Source organism: Falco cherrug, chromosome 10, assembly GCF_023634085.1.
Source record: "Falco cherrug isolate bFalChe1 chromosome 10, bFalChe1.pri, whole genome shotgun sequence".
NCBI lineage: Eukaryota > Metazoa > Chordata > Aves > Falconiformes > Falconidae > Falco > Falco cherrug.
Window position 1 is genome coordinate 28107636 of NC_073706.1, and position 24219 is coordinate 28131854.

At 39.8% G+C, this 24219-nt stretch overlaps 1 protein-coding gene across 4 annotated transcripts in view; it reads right to left on the reverse strand.

Annotated features, from left to right (window-relative positions):
* The window catches only part of PARVA (parvin alpha), a 68732-nt gene that overhangs the window by 32210 nt on the left and 12303 nt on the right, over positions 1-24219 (reverse strand). The window contains exon 1 of one of the 4 annotated variants that reach the window (XM_027810420.2): positions 3442-3535. The exons of the other annotated variants lie outside the window; for them this stretch is intronic. Coding sequence (XP_027666221.2) covers positions 3442-3472 — 31 coding nt within the window. The 5' untranslated portion in view covers positions 3473-3535. Of the gene's footprint in view, positions 1-3441; positions 3536-24219 lie in introns of those variants that run through there. 4 annotated transcript variants of the gene reach the window in all.

The window sequence follows — 24219 nt, forward strand, 5'->3', positions numbered from 1 at the left end:
TCTTAGCTGGTCCACATGTGGTATCCCTAAAGCTAAATATCTTATTAAAACAAATCCTTTGGCAGCTAAGATTTCCAATTTATTGAGATATTTATTGAGAAATCTCAGAACTGATTTATTAAGACATCTCAGAAACACATCAAGTGCCTGGGGCTATATGGAGACCGAAGGGAGAGCACTTGTATCCTCCTCACTGCTATTTCCGTATTTCTCGAATTATAACGAAACTGCAGGTAGCAACATCCAGAAGAGAGTCAGACAGACCTCATGATATAGTCTTAACCCAAAGCAAGTGGAGGCAGTTGTTCATCCTATATGCTCACCAGCTTGCTGCAACAGTTTTTTCCCAAATATTCTGGAGTGGAGAAGATGACTTTGTAGGACTGACTTGCCTCACTCCCTGAATCACCAACCAGCTAATAGTAGCTATTCCAACATCAACAAGAGGCATTCATGCAGAAAAGACAAAACCAAAGATCTGTTCCAAGAAGTCTTTCCCAGCTCAATAAGTTCTAGCTATTCCTAAGAGAAAACCCAAAAATAGCTCTTAGGAATGTGAGGGCACAGTAGTAGCAAGCTAAGGATTTCCTGAGTTTCTTGCTCTTTTCTTCTTGTGTATCAAAGCTTTGGTTTTGAAGGAGAAAATATTAAATGTCGGACTCACTGCATCTCAATAATCTAGATTACTACTTCTTCTTGGAAGAATTAGGAAGATGACTACATTTACTGGAAAGTTAAAGTTCTTTTTCAGGGACTGCAACACGGTTTATAACATGGCCACTGTTTTCAAACTGTAATTCCTACAGCTACTTCTGTTTTAATATAAGCATCTGGTCATCTTCAAGGATGACTTTGTGACGAAGGATCAAAAGATCTGTAGTAAGTGGCCAAGTGTCTCTCCATCCCAGAAGGGAAAACCAAAACCAAAACCACCTTAACATCTGAGAGCTCCTCATGCTTCAAGACCTTTCTTTAGTATCAAAGTCAACCAAGATAAAGTTTGAGGGTGACATCAAGGCTGGACAAGTAGTAAACACAAAGAAGATGTGGTAAGAGTGACCCGAAGAAATAAAATAATTACGGATACAAATATGCAGATGTATTACTTATTTGCCTAACTGGTAGCTTGCAGTCCGTGCCTTGGTACCTTCTGCATCAATCCTGAGCACCTAACCACAGTTCTCAGATTCAGTACAACAAATGAGAATTGACTTGTGACTTCGAATTCTTTTTTGTTCCCTCCATTGTAAAGATTTTTGATTACTTGCTACATTTAGCATTTGTGCCTAACACACAGATGGTTTCTAAAAGTCTCTGCAGTGTGTCCTAGGGAACTGAAGTTTCTTGTTAAGAAATCAAAATCAGGATCTAATTTGGGAATTGGGATCTAAACACAGGCCTTCAACATGGAAAAACTAGACTGTGGCTTTGGCTGGATCAACAGAAACCCAGCTACACTCTTAAAGAAAATGGGCTGGATTTGGTGAAGGGCAGAAAAATGAAAACTTAAAATGGTAGAAAAGTATCTTTTAGCATACTGAAGAGCAAACTACCCTTTGGGGTTCTCTTGACCAACATGGAGGTTAATGTACATTTGACAGCAGAAAAACTTCAGGCTTGAGCTGTTACAGAAAGGACTACACAAAAGGTGACCTTGCTTCCCCACCCTTATTTCATAGAGTGCAGAAGCCCTCCTGTTCTTACCAAGCCATACAGCATGAAGGGTCATTTCAGGGATGGGAAGGAATATATTAGGGCTGTGGCAATCCCTGACTAGTGGGAGGCCTTTGGTTAGCTGGCATAAATCACAGTGTGGTGTGATCAATAGTATGGCTGTGGTATTCTCCTAAAACACATTTACGCAAATGTGCAAGATGATGATGCAAGACAGGACTTTGGTAGCACAGACTGGAAACTATGTCTGGCTTGGGAAAGCAGAGTTCATTCTCAATTTGCACAAGAAATAAATCAACGCTTTTGAGTCTCGGTTCTCAAATCTCTTAATCAGAATTATTTCGTTTAGCATCCCATCAACAGAAGAAAAGAGCATTAACCCCATTCTGCAGCACAGAAAGTGATGCACTTCTAGATTAAGGGACACATTTACGTATTTCCTTTCTGGAGACACAAACTGTATTTGTAAAATGGGAGCTAGGCTCTTAAAAATACAGCCTTAAAAACCCATCTATGTTATACTTAGCCTGACGTAGAATGGACAGGAATATCTGTACTTCTTGTTTCCCAAACCCATATCACAGCACAGAGAACACCCTTCTTTTCATATAACCAGTAGTAATGATTTTCATTGAGCCCTGTGCCTTGCCCTTCACAGGCACTGCCTGGTACCCTCCTGTGCATTCTCAATCTTGCTCATTTCCTTATAAAACTCAAACAGCTGCTCCAACTTCCAAATGCCCTGTCTCAAAAAAATTACCTTACTGAACTGTTCATCTGATTATGGTGCTCATATGTTTCTTATCAGGAAACAAGTTGCAAGCAATAGAAGCAGCAGCACTGTAAGGGTACACCCACAGCTCTGAACTGCGTATGCATTGCAACCGTCTTTTTCAAGAGATTTCCAGCGGGGTGTAAGTTCAGAGCAGCACTTGCTGCTTACCACCTGTCAACAGCTGTCAGACAAGGGAAACACCACCTGTGTAAACCCCTACCTGTTAAATGCATTTCATGGGTTGCTGTCATTACCAATGTATCAATTTCAGCGTGCAAAACATACCAATAGCACGGTGGCTGTTTCCTACTTCACAGGTGAATACACCAAAACCTGCAATTCAATCATCCAAGTAAATAACCTTAAATGGGTTTTACTTCATAGCACTAACAATCATAGGTTCCCAGAAATAATCTGCAGCCTTCGGGTGTTGATGTTATAAATGAGTTTATGTTAATATTCCTATTAGAAAGGGTTCAGTACTACAAAATTTTCATTTTAATAAGCATGAATATTAAAACTTACCTAATGCATGATAAACAGCCCATTTGAAAACTGCTATCACAAGCGTGTTTTTGCCTACAAATGACAATTTTCCCTGAGTGGAAATTCAGCTGATAAAAATCACTGGTTTTGCACCGGATCTAGTATTACTTAAGGACTGAATTTGTACCAAACTGAAGTCAATAGAAACACATACTTTTATGAAATAACACTAAGATGAAACAGCTAATTCTGTCTCACTCCTATTGCAGAAATATTTTCATGGAACAGCATTCAAAATTAACAAACTACTGTATTTTCTTCCTCTTACCCAGGAAAAACAAAGCCTGACAAAGGCAAGAAGAAAGCAACACTCACATCCTTATCTTCAAAATATTACAAAACAAAAAAACCAACCATTGCAAAAATATAAGGTAGAAAACAATACTTCTAAAGTATCACAGAAACGAAGATGAAAAATAACTAAATGAGTCCATCTAGTCTCCTACCTTTAGGGCAAAATGCTCCACAGCCCATCATAGGGTCGGGGGGCCACCCTCATAGTGCATCACAGGGAGAACTGCAGCCTTGAAGCTGTTTGAAGCCCCTTGCTCTGCAGGCCCCTTCGCTGCTGCCCTTCAGAGGAGCTGTATTAGCTTTAGAGCCTGTTTTCCAACAGAATGGTCCAAGCACATCACAACTCTCAGCTCTGAGCATCGCTTCAGAACAAGTGACTGACTGCCTATATAATTTAATATGATGCCACATGAGACTCATAGACCATCTGCAAAAGAAACTAAATCTGCTTTTTGCAGCTTGGTGAGTTGCATTCTCAGTGCTGGGATACGGTTTTGACTGTGCTTTTGTTATCAGTCGTATAACTGAACAAAATGCTCAAACTGCAAGCGTAAAGCACGTGTTTACCAGTCCCAGTCTGCTTCTGCTGTAGTAACTTGCACCTTTCCCCCTTACAACTGAATAAAGTCACAACTAGGCACAGACATGGTAATATTGGCAGTGAAATTTCTCAGATTTTTTTTGTTTGGTTGTTGTGGTGTTTTTTTTCTGTGAAAAAAAGGCTGGTTAACAAGAACTACAGAATGTTTGAATCCTGTTGCCAGAATTGAGATACACAGGTGATATTACCAAATTCAGGTCCTGATCACAGTACTTCTTTCTCTCTAAATACTTCCCTAATGAAGTAATTAGCAAAACTCACATGGAAGGAGGATTAAGCTCTAAACCAGGCAAAAGCATACAAAAACTAAAAAGTGGAGGAAAGGAGAGGTATGAGCCATCAAAAGAGTAATAAACTACTGGTAAGAAATGAACTAGTTTTATGGCCTATGGGTCCTTCCAGAGAGGGACATTAATGAAAAGATAATCTAAAGCAATTACTTACTCAGGCTAAAAATCAAATTGCTATGAAGTTTTCTACAGACTAAAACTTTTCAGAAGCTGTAAAATGTTTAAGTGTCTGTTTCAGCTTGGAGCAGGATGAGGTAACTGACACATCCCTGGCTCGCTGCTAGGTCGTGGAAAGTGGTTACCTTTCCAGTTTCCAATTGAACTTCATTTAAAATACCAGTGCCAAAAGGCAAGTGTGGAGAACTGAGAGGTATTTATTGTTTAGGGTTATTCAGCTACATAACATTCCTCCCCCAGGTTTTGTATCAGATGCAATTCCTTACAGAAAAAGGCACAGAGCTCTCATGACTGTTGTGAAACCACATTCTTTGCCAGTTCTAAGGAGTCTGTGACACACACTGCTCTGCAGCTACCGGGTCGCTCCTAAAAGCAGCTTTCCCTCACCAACAGTCCCATTTCATGCTGTACTCACAAGTACTAATGGGGCTCCCCATTCTGACTCCTGAAGCCCCATTGCTTTCTGGCACTGGGAAACTGGATTGCTGAACTGCTAAGTAACAGCATTCTATTACAGGACAATACTGAGCTGGCAGGTTTTTACCAATCTTTCCTTTCCTTAATTTTTGAATAGAACCATAAGCGTCCCAGATACTTTATTACGTCAATCCTGTTTGGGAGACAAGTACAGCTCAAGGAAACCCATGCTGCACTTGAAACACCAAGGAGGATGCTGCAGATAATTGTATGTTAAGAAAATCCACAATGTCTGAAGACACAGAAACCTGCATCCTCAATTCAACCTATAAGTGATTATTTATACCTATCCATAAAGTGGCACTTTTTTTGCATGCTCAAAAATAACTGTTTTACAAAAATAGTAAATTAAAGTTGTTTGGTTTGGGTTTTATGTTGGGTTTTTGTACCTACAGTAGTAGCCACAAGGTCATGCCCAGGTAAACTGTTCTAATAGGTGCAGTTACAGTACAGCAAGAGAGCTGCAAATTAGCTGAAGCAGAGCTGCTTTTTCAGAGGGTGTAACATGGCAAGAAGTTGACAAAAGCAGGTCTGAAGTGCACAGCTTGGGGACCAAGTAGAGGAATTTCTAATCATACTCTCCGTAATCCATTTTCACATGCCACGAACATCAATTCAAGTAGGACTTAATTTTTAATTCCTGTAATCTAACTCCATCACCACCATCATTCAAAAAGCCTGCGCACTTCTCCCTTCTCTTAGCAGAGGATCACTGCAGGGAAAAAACAGCACACTGTTAAGACGCTTCGGGCCTAGAGTTTCCCAAACTGTTCCTAAGGGTTCACGTTCAATCCTGCAATTTTCAGCTTTGTAAAAACAGAATTATAGCCAGGGAGGACTAAAGTCTTTCTCAAGCGGTTTTGGCCATCAATACAGGAAACAATTCAAAGGCAACATGACACTGATAGCTTAATTTGTGAAAATGGATAAATACCGTATCTGCCACATAGCACATTAACCCATGTAACAAATAAATACAGAAATAGCACTGCAATACTTGGTTAAAAGGTTTTGGTTCACAGAGGAGGAAATTTAATTAAAGCATGTAATGTCAATTACTGTCATTTGTAATTTTATTTTGCTTCCCTAGAAACAATACAGATGCAGGATTCTAAAGTTACCTGCATGTTTGATGCAAATGGGATAAAATTATCTAGGTTCTGAGAAAATCCAGATAGTAGTAGGAAAAAAAATGCATTTTTACCTAACCTCATTCACGGATCTTCTTCAAAGTGTTGATTACATGAGGACTGACATGCCTCCAATTTAAACATATAAGCCAACAACCCAGACCCGAAAGAAGGCTTTTATGTTTAAAAAATTGTGTTAAGTCATCAGAAAGGTTGTGGGGGGAGCAACAGCCTAATTCTCAGCTACTGCAAATGGGCAGCCTTACTGAAGCCAACAGAAGAGCATTGAGTGATATCAGAAGAGAATTTGGCTTACTGTTTATACTGATTGATTTCATTTGGAAAATTACAGGGCCAGGTCCTTAATACTCCTGTCTCCTTTGCTCTGCTCTGTGCAAAGTGACAGAGACCTAGCAGCCATGTAGAAGACTCCAAGAATCTCACCACCACAGTAATAAATGTGACCAAATCTCGTCAGTCCTTCTACTTCACCGTACGCAATGCACTGCAGTATCAGCATCTGTTCCTGCTTTTACACAAACTGCTTTTCAGCAGTAGAACTCAGTGCTGCACAGAAGCATCCTAGCCATATCGCATTCTGTTGAAGTCAGGAAATGGATGAATTAAACTCACTGTCAGTGAAATATGTGTCGGATACATTTCTACCTTGCAAACTATGATCTGAGCTACCACTAGAATCAGTAGGAGAAAATCTGCTGTACAGACCTCTGAGCAATTCTCCTTTAAGTACCACCATTTCTAAATATGGCGAGCATTCTGCCTTCGAAAAAAATCATACTTTCCTCAATAGTGTAATGCTACAGTAAAACCATGATTAGAATTATAGGAAAGAGCTAACAAAAGAAAGACTAAACCAATCAGATGCCTTCTTAGGTCTCTAAATGATACACATAAATTGTGTCTATCAGGTTCCCCCAGGCTATTTCAGGAGTATGCAGAACACAAAACGATGCAGATTCATTACAAAAAGTCTAAATCTAATCTACCTGAATTTAAAATGCCAGGAATCACATAAATGGAAGATAAGAAGAGAGAACTTGTATGTTATACATAAGCAGAAACAAGAGTCAAACCGGGAGTCGCGTAAAATGCTCAGTTAGCATGAAATTATAGGTCTGATCTCCAGCAGTGCCAAAGCCTACGGGTGTATAACAGCACAGAGGAAAGAGGTGCCTACCAGCTGCCTTCGTGCATTTCCCAGTTCTCGAAAGGACGACACGAGGCTGGCATCTGGGATTTCAGTGACACGTTTGAGGGGGTATGAGTGACACTTAATCTCCCCTCCCCATTCACCAGGGCTAAAATCCAGAAGTGAAGAATTCCAAAACAGACTGTGTACTGCAAAGGGAGGAAGTAGATACCAGAGTTATGTTTTCAGATGTCCAAATTATCAAACTATCCTTCCTAAATAATGCAGGTGAATGTTGACAAATGTCATTCAAAAGGGGGCATTCCAACTAGACCTAGGTGGCAAATGTAAAAAATTAAGACTGTTGACAAGAAATAAAATACCATTGACATGACACAGTTCACCTATAGTATAACTGACAAACAGCTAAAAATATGTTCACATGATCCTGATGGGATGACAGTCCCCCCGGTGTGTTACTATTATTTTAGTGCCTCTTGCAAGGTCCAAGTGTTACTAAACACAGGCAGGCCCATTACCTTTTTCCCTAAGCACACAGGAGAAAGTTAATGATGTTATACCTATACACACACTCTTCTGTGCTTTATACCATAAACAAAATCTTTCATACAACCGTACGCACCCACAAAATCAGATCATTTGAAACCATCAATAATACGCCCTTTTCTCCTCTCCTAACAAGCAAGTCTCGTTCCGTGCCATTAAATCAAGACACGCTCAGGTCTGAAACTTTCACCTAGAGCCAGGCTTGTTGACTTGTTATGCGCTGACATTTTAAACTAAAGGCAGGAATTACTCTCCTCTCATTTTCTAAGTAAGTTATACTGGATTGAAATCTAAACATCAGCAATGCTACTGAAAATACAGAAACAACCTCGAAGTCAGCAGAATCTCAGTGGCATGAAACTGGTATGCAGATCAGACCTAAATCATAACTCCTGCTGATTTCTCTTGTGCCACAAAAGTATTACTCAGCAAGCGTAAAGGCAGCACAATTGGTTACCAAATAGCTTACTCGGTGTTATGATATTGTTTCTCAAGCGGAAAACTACAGTGTACTGATTTACAAGGATGCCCAAAATCAGCTCAAAGTTTGTGCTAGAGGAAGGGGAAAGCCCCCTTGATTTATAGACCTGTGCATTAACAAGCCCCCCGTTCTTGCTCCTTTCTCTCTGCCTTCCAGTTAGTCTTCACGTTACTCGAGTTGGATTTTAGGCCTGGGTCCTATTCACTAAACCGCACTAATATACCAATTCCATCTTGAGATCTCCTTTGCTAGAATACTGCCAAGCTGGCAATATGGTTCCTGAGAGACTACTTTCCCTGACATGCAGTAAGCTATTTATTGACACACCACTGTTCCCATGCAGTTTTGCACCTAAGCAGTGAACTGGATAGCAGTTCCATATGTTGGAGCTGTTACACTTCTCTGGAAAATTGTATTACTTTGGGTAAATAAAAAGCTAAGAGCAGCAGGAAAAATATCATAAAAATGCAGCCGAATTTGTTTCATCCTGCCTCCATCAGCAAATTTGGTCTATGACCTCTGCATATGACTCATGCAAGTGCTTTAAAACTTGCAGTGATTTATACTTTCAGGATAGGAAGTTCAAGGCTTATATTTCTATTCCCCAACCATACATTATTTTTCTCCATACACAATTTCTTGATAATTATCTATGAACTAAAATATATAGGCATCTTTTTTTCTACTTTGTGGTGCATATTAACCAAAACCATTCATCTCAATAACCAGCCTCTGCGTTCTTGGCAGAGTATAGCTGATGTGTAGGTTATTCCTGGAACCATACTAGGTTGATGCTCTCATCATAGTTTTAGTCATGGAACCTGGCTTCTACCAAGACAGGCATTGTTTGTGCAAAAGGAAATTCCCAGTGTATCTGTCAGAAACAAGAAGTAGTAGGATACACCACTTCAAAAATAAAACTATATAATATCTACATAGTGTTGTTCATCAGAAGACCTTAGACTGTTCCACAAATCAAGGAAAGCTTGTTAGAGCTTAGGGCTCATACCCCACTGAGAAAGCACGCTCTGTATGTGTAGTCCCTCTGCAGCACAGCTTCACCCTTTGACTCCTATGTTTATAATCAGATGAAGAATGACAAGTCTAAATACCACACAGGCACCAGAAAAAGAGATCTTCTCACCATCACATGCACACAGACTATATCTGATTCTATGTGTAGTAACCTTACTTTCAGTTAGTTTTTCAGATAAAATCGTTAGTAAATATACTACTGTGTTGCTGTCATCCTGCTAATCAGAACCAGTGACTAACTCCCACTGAGGCAACTCCAAACCAAACCAAATCATTTCTGGACTTCTGTAGTCTGCTACAGAATTGCATGAAAGCCTTCAGTGACCTGGACAGCCTGTTTCCAAGAGTTTACAGCACTTCTATTATGTGGCACACTCTGGAACAGTGAGATAAAAGGTAACTCTACAACCTATGGTGTAAACCTGATACTTACTCTACATCTTTGAGATCTAGATTTTAATCCCAGAAATGGTGCTGCCAGGATTCAAAGCACATGGTCCACTCAAGAAGCAATGGGATGGTCAGCATCCAGGTGACCTAACACTTCCCTGCACATCTTACAGGGCTCTACCTAAATTAATATTCTACTTTGAAGAGAGCTAGAAGAGGAGACTACTTTACAGCTTCTCTAAATGTTATTAATTGGGGGTTTGGGTCCACAAGCCTGTGTTTTCCATGGTCTGTTTGACCTGTACCACAACACTTGAAAGATCACGTTTCCTTTGTGATGCACATCTAAAAGAACCACGGTCCAGATCCAGATATGTTGGCTTTACCACCCAGGGACCAAGTTAGGAACTAATGTATTGGTTAGCTACAACCAATTACGCACTCTGCATTCTTCCTATAAAATTTAAAAAATAATCCCTTAATTGAGTAAAGATATAAAAACGTATCTCCACAGCTAAATTCTGTAGGGCACACTGTCTCCAACACATGCCTCTGTAGGATACTTTATGACAGCAAAAGCAAAGCATCGCACACATCTGTCTTGCCTGTATGGTGTGGCACTGTTGTTCTTCCCGTGTGCTCTCTTCAACTGGTCCTGCCCAGATAATAAGAACTCTGGAGTGCTAACAGTGAGCAACAGTTCTGCTTTATCTAATGGGCAATCTCTGGGGTCCTGTGAATCATGTGTTGGCAGTTTAATCTAGATGGAAATCGGTGTTCATCCTTGAAAAGCCTTGCTTTAAATCTATATTCTGAAACATTCAGACTTTAATAGACCTTAGTATTTATTTCTAGTCTGAATGAGTTAAGACACAGGTGAGGCTCCCCTGCTGAACGATCAGCTCAAGCATAAAACCTGATCTCTCTGACAGATCTGGATCTGTTTTAGAACTCAGCTGCAAAATGTTACATCTATGAACATGATAATCCTAGTTTTTCTGTTAGGTCTCTGGATGTAACCAAGGACCTGAAAGGTTCTGTTTTTCTTCAAATGTTTCCATTTTCATTAGTACTACAACAGGGCATGTCAGGCAAATCCTGCCCTTTGTTACTTGTGCAGCCCAATTGCATTAATTTAACAAGTCTGTTGTAGTAGCCAAGATGGTGTCCAAACCCTTTTTTTTTCTTAGCTGTGGTTGCTCTGTAGTGTTAACAGGAAAGAGAAAGAAAAACCTTAATTTGTGACTGAGGTAAGCATGTGTGGGCACAAAGGTCAACACATCTCTGCTGTTTAAAAACCACAGTGGCACTTCAAGCCTCATGATACCACTTTGATGCAGATAATGGTCATTATCACTATTTTATGGATAAGAAACTGACAAAAAAGTAGAATTTGCATACCTCAGAACAGAACGACGGTTAGCACTCTGAGGCTGCTGGCTCCCTGACATAGGCTTAGTCCACTTCAGCATCAGTTCCCTGCCCTGCCTAAGCTTCATCATCCCAGTGCAGTATCACTCTCCTCGCACCCACTTCATCCTGATTCGAGCTGGTCACCTCCTGCACACTCCTGCTACCTTGTCCATGCCCCCCGCAAGGCCCCTGTTTGCCCACACTCTCACTCTGGTGCTGCTGCTGCCACTTCCCCCCCACCTGCACTTCCATGGCTTCCCCCTTCCCCACCCCACGACTGCAGGCACAGAGCTAGAGCTGTTACGTCCAATAAACCTGTTCTCCAGATCCTGCAGGGAGCAGAACCAGAAGTTAAACAATTAAAAACAGTGCCCCGTGCTGCCAATACAATTTATCATATTTCGAATGCAGGTATTAAAAATATGAAAAGGAATATTAACTCGCTTTTGCACCATTCACCAGCACCTTTAAATGACTCTTTGAGCTTTGCCTTAGAAGTCTGATTCCAGTGTTAATTGTTGATTTTACATTACATCCTAGACTGCGTAGTTCTCAGCATAATCTCCAACCTCCTGCAATTCCTGTAAAACACTTTTCCTGACAATCTTTTAAAGAGTCTTTAAAAAAATAACAGGAAGAGAATCCGATAGCCTATGCTTCTAGAAACCAATGCTGTCAGAATTAAAAGCACTGCATGGGCAAAAGAAAACACCCTGGATCAATCAAGGCTCAGTGTAGTAAAGGGAAGATGTTGCCTTTAACAGTCAAAGGAATCTACCACCTTGTTAAAAGAGTACCACCCTGCCAACCCACGTTGATAAACAAACAGGAGATTTTCAGTTTCTGGGCCCTCACACGCTAAACCTGTTGGTTTATAATTACAGCTTTCTTTGCCTTGCCAGGGCAGGGGGAAAAGGGCAGGCGAGAGGCTGTGCTCCACCACAGTAGCACCTGCATGCAAATGCAGCTATATCAGCTTAGGGGCTCCAAAGGGAACCACTTCCCATAAGTAAATGCAGTTTGACAGCAGCTCCTAATAAGAGGAAGGAAATGAGGGAGAAAAAGAAAAGTGATAGGAGACAAAAGGACTTTATAAAACAGGGCTTTATTGCTTTCATTTGTAGCATTTTCTCTTTGTTCTGCTTAAGCACAGAGCCTTCCAATTCCAGATACTGCACAAAAGAGATACCTGTCTAAAAAAGTTTATTTCAATCTGGAACTGTCTTGCAAGATGCTTCACAAACTCAGCAGCCCATTATCAGGAGTAACAATGAGCTACCTCTAATTAATCTGTTACAGCCTTTGCTTCTGATACCAATCAAATCTATATTAATGGGGAGCTTGTGCTCTCTTGTTACAGCATAAAACGGGCACCGATCTTCTCATGAAGACTTTTGGACCATAAACTGTGTTTGAGGTCAGCGTAGTTGGCTTCTTCCCACTCCCCTTTTTTCAACCAGGATGGAAAAAATATATAATGACGTGCTATTTAGTACCTGGATAAAAATCTACATTCAGGCTGCCTACACCAAGAGACTGAAACCAGTTCAATATGCAGAAATCTCAGTCTAAGGAAATAAAGATTTTAGTAGCTCACAGAGCTCAAATTAAACACTTAAATAGGTAACACTAGATATTTCTCATGCTGCCTCACATTTCTCTATTTATTTTTATCTGCAGGATCAGGCGTGTTAGAGAGGGAGGCCTGGTAAGAATTGCCTCAGCCATCATTCTTGGTTACTTACATCTGTGGTCAATTTTCCACACTTTCTTCCATAAAAGGTAAACGAGGCACTGTATTTGCAACAGGATAATCTAAACAATATGAACAATGTTACTGTTAAAGACCATCTGGCTCATCAAGCACAGCCCCAGACTTTTAACTCCTTGAATAAAAGTGTGGAACCCCGCAGTCTGGTTTTGGTTGTTGTTTTTTTTATCCAAAATTCATTTTTGAAGAGGGTAAAAGTAGAGTTCTTGGAGACACAAGGGATTCTGAGTGCGAGGAAATTAATTTTTTGTTTTTTATCCCTCTTGTATCTTACACAATCCTGCCTAGAGACAAACACAGACGTCACATTTTTCTACAAAAAAAAGCCCTCTAAAATTTGCTGCAAGAAGCCTCTGTGCGTAAGCAGTTTGTGTGGGGTGGCGTTTCAGAGGGAAGACAAGAGGGTTAAGTATTTCATAACTCACTTCAGCTTAATGGCCTGATCATGTCACTTCTTAAAAGGTAATAAAAGTCAAAGAAGGGTCACCAGGAATTAGAAGCAAAAAAATGGGGAGGGGTAAAGATGATACAACCAAAGAAGGCTTTTGTTAATTTTAGCGACAATTTCTTATCTGTTACATAAATCAACAAGTGGCTGGGCTCCGGGAGAAAAATGTTAAAGCAACGCAGGAACAAAATAACCTGGAAGAGGGCAAGCCGGTAGGGAGAAAACAGAGTGATCCAGAAAGTCCAAAGAGCAGAGGAAGCACTGGAGCTGGCTGTACTCTGCACCAGAAGTCAGATCATGGCTCTGTGCCTCAGTTTCCCCACCCACCCACTCACAGGGGGATTGCTGCCCACAGACAGCACTGCCAGGATCCACTGCAGCTCTCTGAAGCACTATGAAATAATAATGCGGCAGCATGCCCTGTGCCTTGCAGCAAAACTGCTCCACAGACGTACAGAAGTTAAATATCTCATACATTTAAAAGGCTATGGACTTCAAAACACACTTGCTTTTGAACTGAGCAACAGATAGAATTAAATCTTGTCACTGGTCTTTGTTCAGTTGTCTCTCAGCTCTGACTCTATGATTATTGTGCACAGCGCGGGTTAAACAGCTCCGTGGTCCCATAAGTGCTGGCTGTAGCAGAGGGCAGGGTTTTGGTCCTCAAGAGGTTTGTTTTATTCTCCAAATAAGTTTTAATGGCATTATAAAAAAAAAAAAACCACACACACCAAAAAAACCAGCCAACTGTTTTGTTGAAATACTTCAATGCTTTTTATTTAATTTCTAAAAATACTTTTGGAAGGCGAAGCAAAGAAAATGAATTAGAGCATAGTTGGAGTTTTTTCTTTTTGGGTAAACACAAAAATTAATTTTCATATTCATTGGTTCCTTGCTTGAAATTCTGCATCTTGATTTAACCAGAAACATCATCCTAACTGGTTTCTAGGTAGAGCACACACATGACTGAACCTTCCCCTACAGTAAGTTCTTCCAGCCACTCCCAGAAACATGTGCCCACAACCCTTTTTCAAAGTCTACTCTAATTTGGATCTAGTTTTCATTGAAGCTGTTATATCATAAGCCCACTGCAATATGTATCGACATACATATGCTAAATTCTTAGCTTACAAAATCTTTAAGATGCAAGCAGGGCTTTTTTTTAAAAAAAGAAATTGCATTTAATACATGCTCATGACTCATCAATTAAAAAAAAGCAGTGTTACAGTAAGCAAGATAGGTCAGGCAGTTTTATGATTAATGGGGTCAACAAGTTAGAATTCATATTTAAAGCTTCAGCTGCTCACACTGAAACAATTAACCCTATCTACCAAGCACTAACTATACACCAGCCAAAAAAAAACCATGGAAAATTTCAGAAAGAATTTTCTTTCTGATAATTATGCAATATCATATCACAAAACACTTATTTTGGTGTGTGTTCCTCCCCCTCAAAAAAAACCCAAAAACTTTCTCCAATTTATCAAGAGATTTTCTGGGTGTAACTTTTCCACAACAGATCTAGATTTTAAGTATGAGATGTCAGAGTACAATGTGTAAACTAAACGTGCCCCAGTGGCTATTTTGCTGCAGAAGCGTCCTGTTTTCTGCTGTACCAACTTAAACTCCCTTTCCTCATACTAAAGCTAATATTAGGATTTTGAAAATGAAAACAGAAGTCATTTGATCAACAAGGAGTCTCTTGCCGAAACCTCCTGTATGTTAATGACAACATCAGTTATGAAAGCATCTGCCAATTACACTGTAACTCCAAGAATAATCATTCATATTTTAAAATTATTTTTCTGCTAACTTGACTGAGTGCTCATGATAGCAAGCATCAAATGCTCTGTAAGCAACTCTTGGATTTTAATTAAGAGCATTCCACAGGAATAATACTAACACGTGCTGAGTGATAAGCGTATCTGTGCTAACACTGTTCTGTAAAGCCTTAAATTACATGCTTCAGTGCGTTAGATTTAAATCCTAGAAGACATTGGCACCAATTGCTGGGATTACAACTTTCAATTAAACCTAGAACTAAATTACTGGATTTCAAACCAGTTCTTTAAGCCACACCTGTCTGCTAAGCCTTTCACCACATTCACACTTAATAATCCTTCACATTTTTCATCTAGAAAGCTCAAATAGTCTTTCAAATTGATTCCCTGACACGGCTCCATTTCACATATCTGGAAACTGAGGCACACAATAATTAAATATCCAAACCTAACACAGGAACCTGTGCCATGTCCACCGCTTTTGAAAAGGGTGATTGCACTTTCTTCCCAAAGTTGTTGCTCATTCTTACTCCCACATGATCATCATCTCTTGCACAAACATTCACATGGCCTTATGATAAATCACATCAGGAAAGAGTTTCGGATTAAAACCAACCAACCAGTCAACAAAACAAGGCTAGTTTTAACCTGTGCCAGCTCCCAATCTCATTCCCTCCACAGCTGCGCAAATTCTTGAATTGTCTCAAGGCAGGAGACACCCCAGGGGTTACAATCAGAGTTGGACTCCCACCTTTCAGTCTGCTTGTAAGATTCATGAAACTACAGCATTAATGCTAGAACTTTCTAAAATCCTGCTGTGCACATGAAAACACGCCCACTCCGGATCACAGGATCACTCAGCAGAGAAGGTGAAGAGGGAGTGTGCACTCAGAAAACCAGAAAATACAACCGCTCTAATGGATGGGTCTTCAGAAAGCTCATGGTAAAACTGAGAAACTCCTAATGTAGCATACTGAAGGTACCAAAAACTTCACATGGTCAGAGGCCAAACAGGAAAATTCACCCAAGGAAATACTTGGAGACAGGTTTAACAAACGTACATAAAAAGAGTTGCCAATGACAAATCGTTGGAGGCTGGCAGAGCATTCTGAGAAGCCATCATATGCGTCTCATACTTGTCTACAGCTGTACATCTCTGGCCAGCAAGTGCTTGCCTGTTTCTAGGTTAACCAGCAGATAGAAGAGAGATAGTTGCTATTTATAAAAAAAAAAAGCTTATGAAGTGAAATACTAAATTAAAAAAAGAAATAAAAATCTATCATTCCTATTTAGATTACAAACATTAGAAAACTGTCAGATACTTATACCCACTGGTGTAATTCAGCTTTTCTTTCAAGACCTGAAATGGTAAGATATACCTGGAACCTTTAGATGGTCTTCTCCAATGAAACACCCAGAGGAAATACCTACCCTTTTGGGGGCAAAGGGAACAGAAATTGCACTCTGGTCCATACATGTAAATTAATACATTTGAGTCTGTAGCCATTATTTAGGAGGCATGCTCTTAGGTGGGCACATTCCAGGTTGGGATTTTCAAAGCTAAATAGTAGACTTGGCAACAGAATGTCATATTGAGTCAACACAGCCAAATTCCCTAGCTGGCTTTGAAAACCTCAGTCATGTTTCCATCTAACTGAAGAAAAAAGAAAGAAGGAAGAAAAAAAAAATCCCAAAAATACAAATGCTTTCCTCCTGATCCAGGACTATTCTCTGTTTGCAAAAGTGGTTAATTGCTTTTCTAAATAATGTTAAGCTTACTCAGACAAAATCTCACCAAGAAACATTTGGCCAACTTCATATGAATTTCATATGGCAACATACTCAAATTTTCTTAAAACCTCATGCCCCTACCCTTGGCCAAGCCACAGCTGAAGAGCTGCATGGATGCTGTGCGTGGTGGAAAAGCAGCAGAGACACAGGGGAGAGCTCTGCACACGCACTTTCACACCTGGAGTACTGTGCCCAGTTCTGGAGTCTCCCATCCATATGTCAAGAGACATATGGAGCTACTGAAGAGAGTCCAGTGAAGGGCCACAAAGGTGATTAATGGCCTGGAGCATCTCTCATGAGAGGCTGAGCAAGCTGGGACTGTTTAGCCTAGAGAAGAGAAGGCTCAGGGGGATCGTATCAATGTGCACAAGTAACGGAGGGGAGGCTGTAAGAAAGGCAGAGCCAGCCTTTCCTCAGCAGTACCCGGTGACGGGACCAGAAGTAATGGGCACAAACCAAAACAACAGGAACTTCTGTCTGAGCATCAGGAAAAACATTTTTACTGTGAGTGTGACCAAGCATCGGCATAGGCTGCCAGTTTGTAGTGTTCATCCTTGGAGATATTTAAAATCCATCTGGACACACTAGCTCTAGGCCCTGCTTGGGCAGGGGGGTTGGACCAGGTGACCTCCAGAGGCCCCTTCCAACCTCAGCCATCCCGTAGTTCTGACTCCAGGCACATTGATCTTTGTGGCTCAGCAACGACACTGCCACGAGCAATTGCGAGTGGATGGAGACACACCACCCACCTCCCATCACACTGCCTGTATGAACCCAAAGTCCCAAGGCCAAGGCTCTAGTACACATAGTGATCCTCCAACTCAGAAATGCTCAGAAGGTTCAACCATTGATACAAATCAGAGAAGACCTGCTCACTGCAATAGCACAGGATTGAGCAGAGAATCCAGCAGGCCATGCATGCCCTCAACCACTCTTTACACAAACAGACATCAAGTAACTCACGTTAAGGAAATCTAAGCCATGTGCATATACAGGAACGTCTCACTCTTTTCTTGAATTTCTACAAAGAGTTAGGTTCATCCTGTAACCTGGTAAAAAGTGGTATTGCACAAATATGCTCTGGGCACAGGATCTGTTACAAAGCAAAACTGTTGAGAATTATTTTGTCTTTTCTCTTATCTGATGTTTGATGTATTAATTAAGTACATTGAAATCCTTGTGCACACCAGAAAGTAAATTGCTTGTGTACTTTGAGATGAAACTGTGAAGCTAACATGTATAACTTCTGAATAAAGAAACGATCTTCTCCTTTTCTGGAGACTTACATCACAAAAGTGGGTGGTTGCTTTCTGCAGATGAAATCCCTGAAACTGCACATTCTAGCCCATACTCTGTAGTAACTGATGTGAAGCAAAAATAAAAACACTTGGGCTGCTGCTTCTTCTGCAAAGATTTCAACGACAGTCATGACAATGTATGCTAACACTTTTAAAGGCTGACGAACTGAAAGACAAGGAGGACTCTCCTAAACATAGAATCCTCTACAGTGCCTGGATGAAACAACTGAAGAGAACTGCTGCAGCTGATTGTACTGTCTCTAGGTTTTGGCATTCATTATTTAAGTTCAGTGGAAACTGTTCAGCCTTGAAGTAGACTGACTCATGCACTTTTAACTTCCAATTTCCTGCAAACGATCCATTAGTTTTTGGCAGGTTTCACACTGCACAGTACTTCCATGAAAAGGGCAGCTCCCAAACTCTTTCGATTTCAACAGTGTTTTTTGTAACAGAGTTTAATGAACGTAGAATTTGTATTCATGCCCATACAAAGCTGAATGTGATCCCTACCCGAAGATATACAACACACTTATCGAAGGTAAATGAATGACTTTGTTCCTAAATGTTCTCTTCAAATGTACTTGTTGGGACAAATCCTACTGGGCTATACTATACTCTCCGTATGAAGCAGTGGGCATTTATCAGAAAACAGAAGCTGGGTTTAGATGTACAATTTTAAGTTTTTTCTGACAAGTAAAAAAAAAAAATAATTTCATATTACCTACACTTCTCCCAAGAGTGCACTACCTACTCCTATGCTTCTCTGGGTTTACAACAGCTGAAGTGAGCCACTTGATAACTAAATACTAATTCCATGGTCTGCAACTACAATTGTTTTTAAATGTAACATTCCCTTCAAATATTTTGTCACCAAGTGGTATCTGAAATATGTCAGTAACTCAAAATGGAAAATAACTGTGGTCACTCCAACGCCACCATTTGGTAACTGTAGATAAAAGTGGTCTAGTAAATGGTGGACAGTAAAATTACTTTTCTTCCATCCCCAGGATATAATTATTTAAAAATATGAAAAGAAACGAAAGCATCAACATATATGTGAATACAGCTTTCAAAGTACTTGGTTGGATTCCAAATCAGTATGTGCTCCAATTCAACTGAGATAGTAGAAAAGCTTTCCCCCCTAGATTTATTTTTTTTAAAATTTGTGCACCTTGCAGAGTGTGGGGCTGAAGTCTTGCATTTATCCACGCTCTAAGAATGCTACAGTAAACAGCCACACAGATTTCCTCACCTCACCATGTAGATCAAAACTCGATCTACACAAGGCAACCACAGCTTGCAGAGTTTTCATGTTCATTCAGTTCCCCAGCCCTCTCTCCTGGGACTGTCAGCAAGCACAGATTATTAACAGAGATTTTCAAGATACTCTAATCTTTGTAAGAACTGACCCAATCTCATTCAAATAATTTTACTTAAGTGATACAGCCATCAAATGGCAGTGAATTTTTGGCCACTATGGGAAAGTTTAGATCTGACAAAGTAGGCAAGATGGTCTAGTTGCAAAAGAGTTTTGCAAAATAGAAGCAAGCCCGATTCAAAAAGCAGGTGCTGATTTCCCAGACTCCTTTCCAAAGGAGGTTATAATAATAATTACCTACTGCAGAGGGTTACTTTACTTTCGGCACAAGCAATGTGGCATTTGATGTTTCATGGTAACGCTAAGTTTGCCTTATTTTCTTGGTATGTAAGTTATTCTCCACTTCAGAAAGAACTCTCCTACCTTGCTGAAACCACTAGGAAGTATCCCCAAGGACCGGTTAAATGCTCAAACTAGCATAACCTAACCTCTTTCCTTCTTTCTTTAATGGATTCTAATTTCCCTATTTTTTTTAAATGTGTGATTTCTTGCAGCTATGCCTAAGGTTCAGTCTGACAGATCCTGTTCATGCTTTCGACTACATTTTCAAGCCTTAACGTAGTATGTGCCTGATTTAGTCCTTAAGCTCTGCACACTCTGACTTGATCCATGTATGCACCTCTTTGAGCACATGAATGGTTTCTTGACTTGTCTACTTGACTTGTCTACTTGCATGCTTATTGTTAAGCAAGGCATTAAGTGGTTTGTCAGCCTGATCCCAAGTGCTTAGCATCTGAACAGCATGAATTTTTACTCGGTTGAGTAAGAAAACCTTTCCCAGAGCTTCATCTCTCTATCCATGCTAACTGCCTACAGATGACTCTACTTCCCTGACAAAAGAATAAAATTTACAGACATTCTTATCTCTCTGGGATTTATTACTGAAACTAGAGACCAATGGTTTGAACGGGGGAAAGAAATGAACCAGAGCTGGTATACTAGTCATCTAGGGGTTAAGCTAATTTGTTAGTGCCCTTGCTGTTTCTTGCTGTTTCTTGCCATCGGCCACTATGCATCCAGTCTTCAAATTCTGAAAAGAACACCGACCTTTAATCTGTGGTATTAGTTCCTTTGACAAAATGGAAGATTATGTCTTTTTCCCACAAGCCTTCATGCGAAGCTTAGCCAGCTTCCATCTGGTCTGGCTAATTAAATGTAAGTTAACATTAAGTTAAGAGCCAGCTCCAGCCCACAGATCTTCTACTCTGCAACTGCAGATTTATTAATTGGCCAAACTATTTGAGTATTTAATTCCAATTTTTGATTACTTCTATTTTCTTCACATTCTCATGAAAACAGGGAAATGTTTTTGAAGACATATTTGCATAATTTCAGCTCAGAAATACAAAACAATAAGACATGCTAATAAGATTCTGAGCAGCCATAAAATTGTCAGGTTTTTTTCTTCTGTATTTGACATGTTAATAAAGCGCCATCATAACAGGGCGAAGGATCTGCCTATTATGCACAAGATGTGGAATCACTGGAGCTGTACACTTTTGAGCTGGCCGTGACCCACAATCTGGCCCTATATGTACTAAAACTTGAGCCAGTTGTTGTATTCCTTATTCAGTCAAAACCTTCTTTGACCTTAATGGGCTTTCTGTCTGAATGAAGAACAAAGGCATGAGATCTAATACGGGGAGTTCCTAATTGTAATCACGCCCACAGCTAACTTCTGATAAAATTTGTTTGTAAAACTGAAAATACAGATGATCTACTAAGTCAAAATGGTACTTTGCACTATTTTATTTTTAATACTAACTCTGTGTAGTTCTTGTACCTAATCTGTTTTGCTGTATTTAACATTAGAGAGGAAAACTATAAGCTTCAAGACTTTTAAAATAAATAATGTGGAAAAGTTAGATTTATGAATTTAACACCTGACATTGAGAAAGATTGTTATTAAGCAAAACAGCTTAAACCTCTTAACGAAATCCTTCTTCTCTGGGACAGACGTTAAAATCACATTAAGAAATGCTGGTTTTTCATATATTTATCTAATATAATGCCTGCTGCAACAGTATGTAAAGCATATTTAAAAATGCAAACCCCAGAAAGCTTCTGCCTAGTTCACACAAAAATATTAAAACACCAGATAAGCTGCTGTTAAAAAAAACAACACCCCCCCATGCCCCCCCCAAAAAAAAAAACCAACAAAAAAAAAACCAAAACAAAAAAAAAAACCAAACAGGCCAGTTACCAATTTGTTTCATACAAAAATCTAAACTGTATCAAGACATGAAACAGAGTTAAAAAACCAACAAAAACTGCGAACGGCACAAAGTGCTATCTAATGGACCAAGACTAAACAGTGAAATTAGGAGAACGCTGCTGGTTTCTACTTCTTACCCTACAGAAGTTCATGTAAGTAAATCAACTCAATTCACCTTTTTCTGCCTCAGTTGCCCCAAGCAGATGGTACTGACAAAACAAACATTTCTCCTTTTCTGTCCTCACTCAAAAACTCTCAGGTGTTTAGAAACGCTCAGATGAAGATGTTCTGTGTAATGGCAGACTAATAGCAGCTGTTATTATGTTGGAAATAGAAATGGACAAGTAATTCACTTCTAAGAGACTGAAAACAAAAATGCTTTTGTTACAGAGCGAAAGACCAACAATAGACACAAAGCATTTTTGATTAAGCCTGGTTATAATACAGGGTTTTCTTATCAACTAATTCTGTTCTCTCCTCTATCCATTAAATTTGAATGACCTGCTTGATAAAAACCTTTCTCATAAACCTCTGAATCTCTGTTTTATCCGTTGCCTAGCTTACTTTACATTTCTTCTCTTACTGCACACACCAACTCTTGTTTTCTCCGTAGCTTACCCCGGGAGTGCTGTTCTGTACATGAAGCTGTTACCTTTTACTCGGACAAAAGCAACATAGCTCAGAAGATCTGATAAGATCCACTAGGGTAACTCCTTCAAAAATTAAATGAGACATGCAAAATGCAATCTAAATTTACTAGGTCCTACCCTAAGACTAGGCAGAGTCTTCTCCCAAAGACCCATTAAGATTCAGTTCATATTCAAAATGCCAGACCTGCAACACAGCGAAATGCTGCACTCCATTCTGACACACTTCTAGTTGATTCCTGTGAACCAGTTCCTGGCACTTACTCCACTCACACCAGCTTTCCTCGTGAACTGGAGCCACCTTGTGCCCTATAGAGCACCTGCACCCTGCTGTCCTGTTAAGGAGAAATTTTCTTTACAAAGCACACTGGCATCCTGTGCATGAGACAACTACTCCTAAAAAATATTTATTCGGATCTATGTAAATTGTTTCATTTGTGAGTAACTATTTCAAGTCAGTTAAACATGAAGAAAATAGTAAAGATGCAAGCCAACAGGATGTTGACTATTTTTTTCCAATCCAACCCACCACTGCCATGAGTTTTTAGGAAGTATGGAAGATACTAAGTCACTCTGAACACTCGTGGTATAAGGAGGAACACCACCACTATCTTCCAGCTTATTATCTCTTCTTACCTATAACTGAGAATTATATCAAAGCAGTTATATCAGAATCCAAGACCACAAGCGGCTTCGCTGCATGTTTTATTTTGCAGTAAAACAGTAAAATCTCTTCCTCTTCAGAAATGAATTTGAGTGCACAGCACACGGTCTTAAAAAGGTCAGGCGCTACAGTTCAGATTTGGACTCTAGCCATAAAATTCAAATCCAGCTTTGAAACATCCCCAAAACTCAGAGTTGAATTTTTTTTTGTCTTGTAATAAAATAGGGATTCACATGTATCACATAGATCTGGACATTATTTCCAGAGGCTACTGGGGCAAATTCTGACTCTGAGCCAAATCTACCATATTCATGTCCTTTTATTCTAACAGGATCAGTATCAAATGTGCTGAGGGTATGACAGTACTGAGCCAATACATATCTCCTTCTCAAAGCAAGGGTGATTTTCTTTATTCCAAGTGGGGAGGAGAGATGTGATCACACCTTCTAGTAAAATTAATACATACCATTTAAACACAGGACCTGACATTTCTTCTCAAGCCTGAAAAGAGGCCACACAAAAAAACAAGACAAAAAAACCAAACAAAAAACCCCCACCCAAACCCCCCAAAAACACAACACAAAACACCAAACCCTGAACTACATAGTTACAACAAAAACTGTTCTGGGCTTTTACCATTCTTCTTCTTCATGCACCCTGACGACAAGTTAGGCATATCATCTTTTGAATCCAGCACTGCAATACATTATACTGCATTTATTCTGAGCACTCTGACATTATCATTACCTTCTTTTGTGCCCGACAGCAACTGCAGCTCCTATAATGCCATTATTGTAATTAAGAACAATCTGAGCCATTGACAGCATTGCCTCGTTTGCTCTAGAATCCCCTGTGCATTAGTGTTCTTCTAAACCAATATTTCACTATTAATAGTTTGCTGCTTTAGAACTGCCTACAGTTAAAAGAAAAAAAATTATTAGGCCCCAGCCTAACTCAATGGCCAAAGAAGAAACTTGTTAAGAAAAAACAAATTAAAGGCTGTACACTGGCAAACTGTTACGCTTTTCTTTACACACATTGAAAATGGACTCACAGCCTGCCAACCTATTCAGGCCGTTGCCCAGGTGAGGAAGCTTATTTTGGCTTCCTTCAAAAGGACCACCTGTACAGATACAAAAGAAAACATCTCTCTCTTCTCCCACTAAATGTACCCAAGGTACTTCTCTGTCTAAACTCTCCCTTTCATTAATCCAGCTCACAGTTGG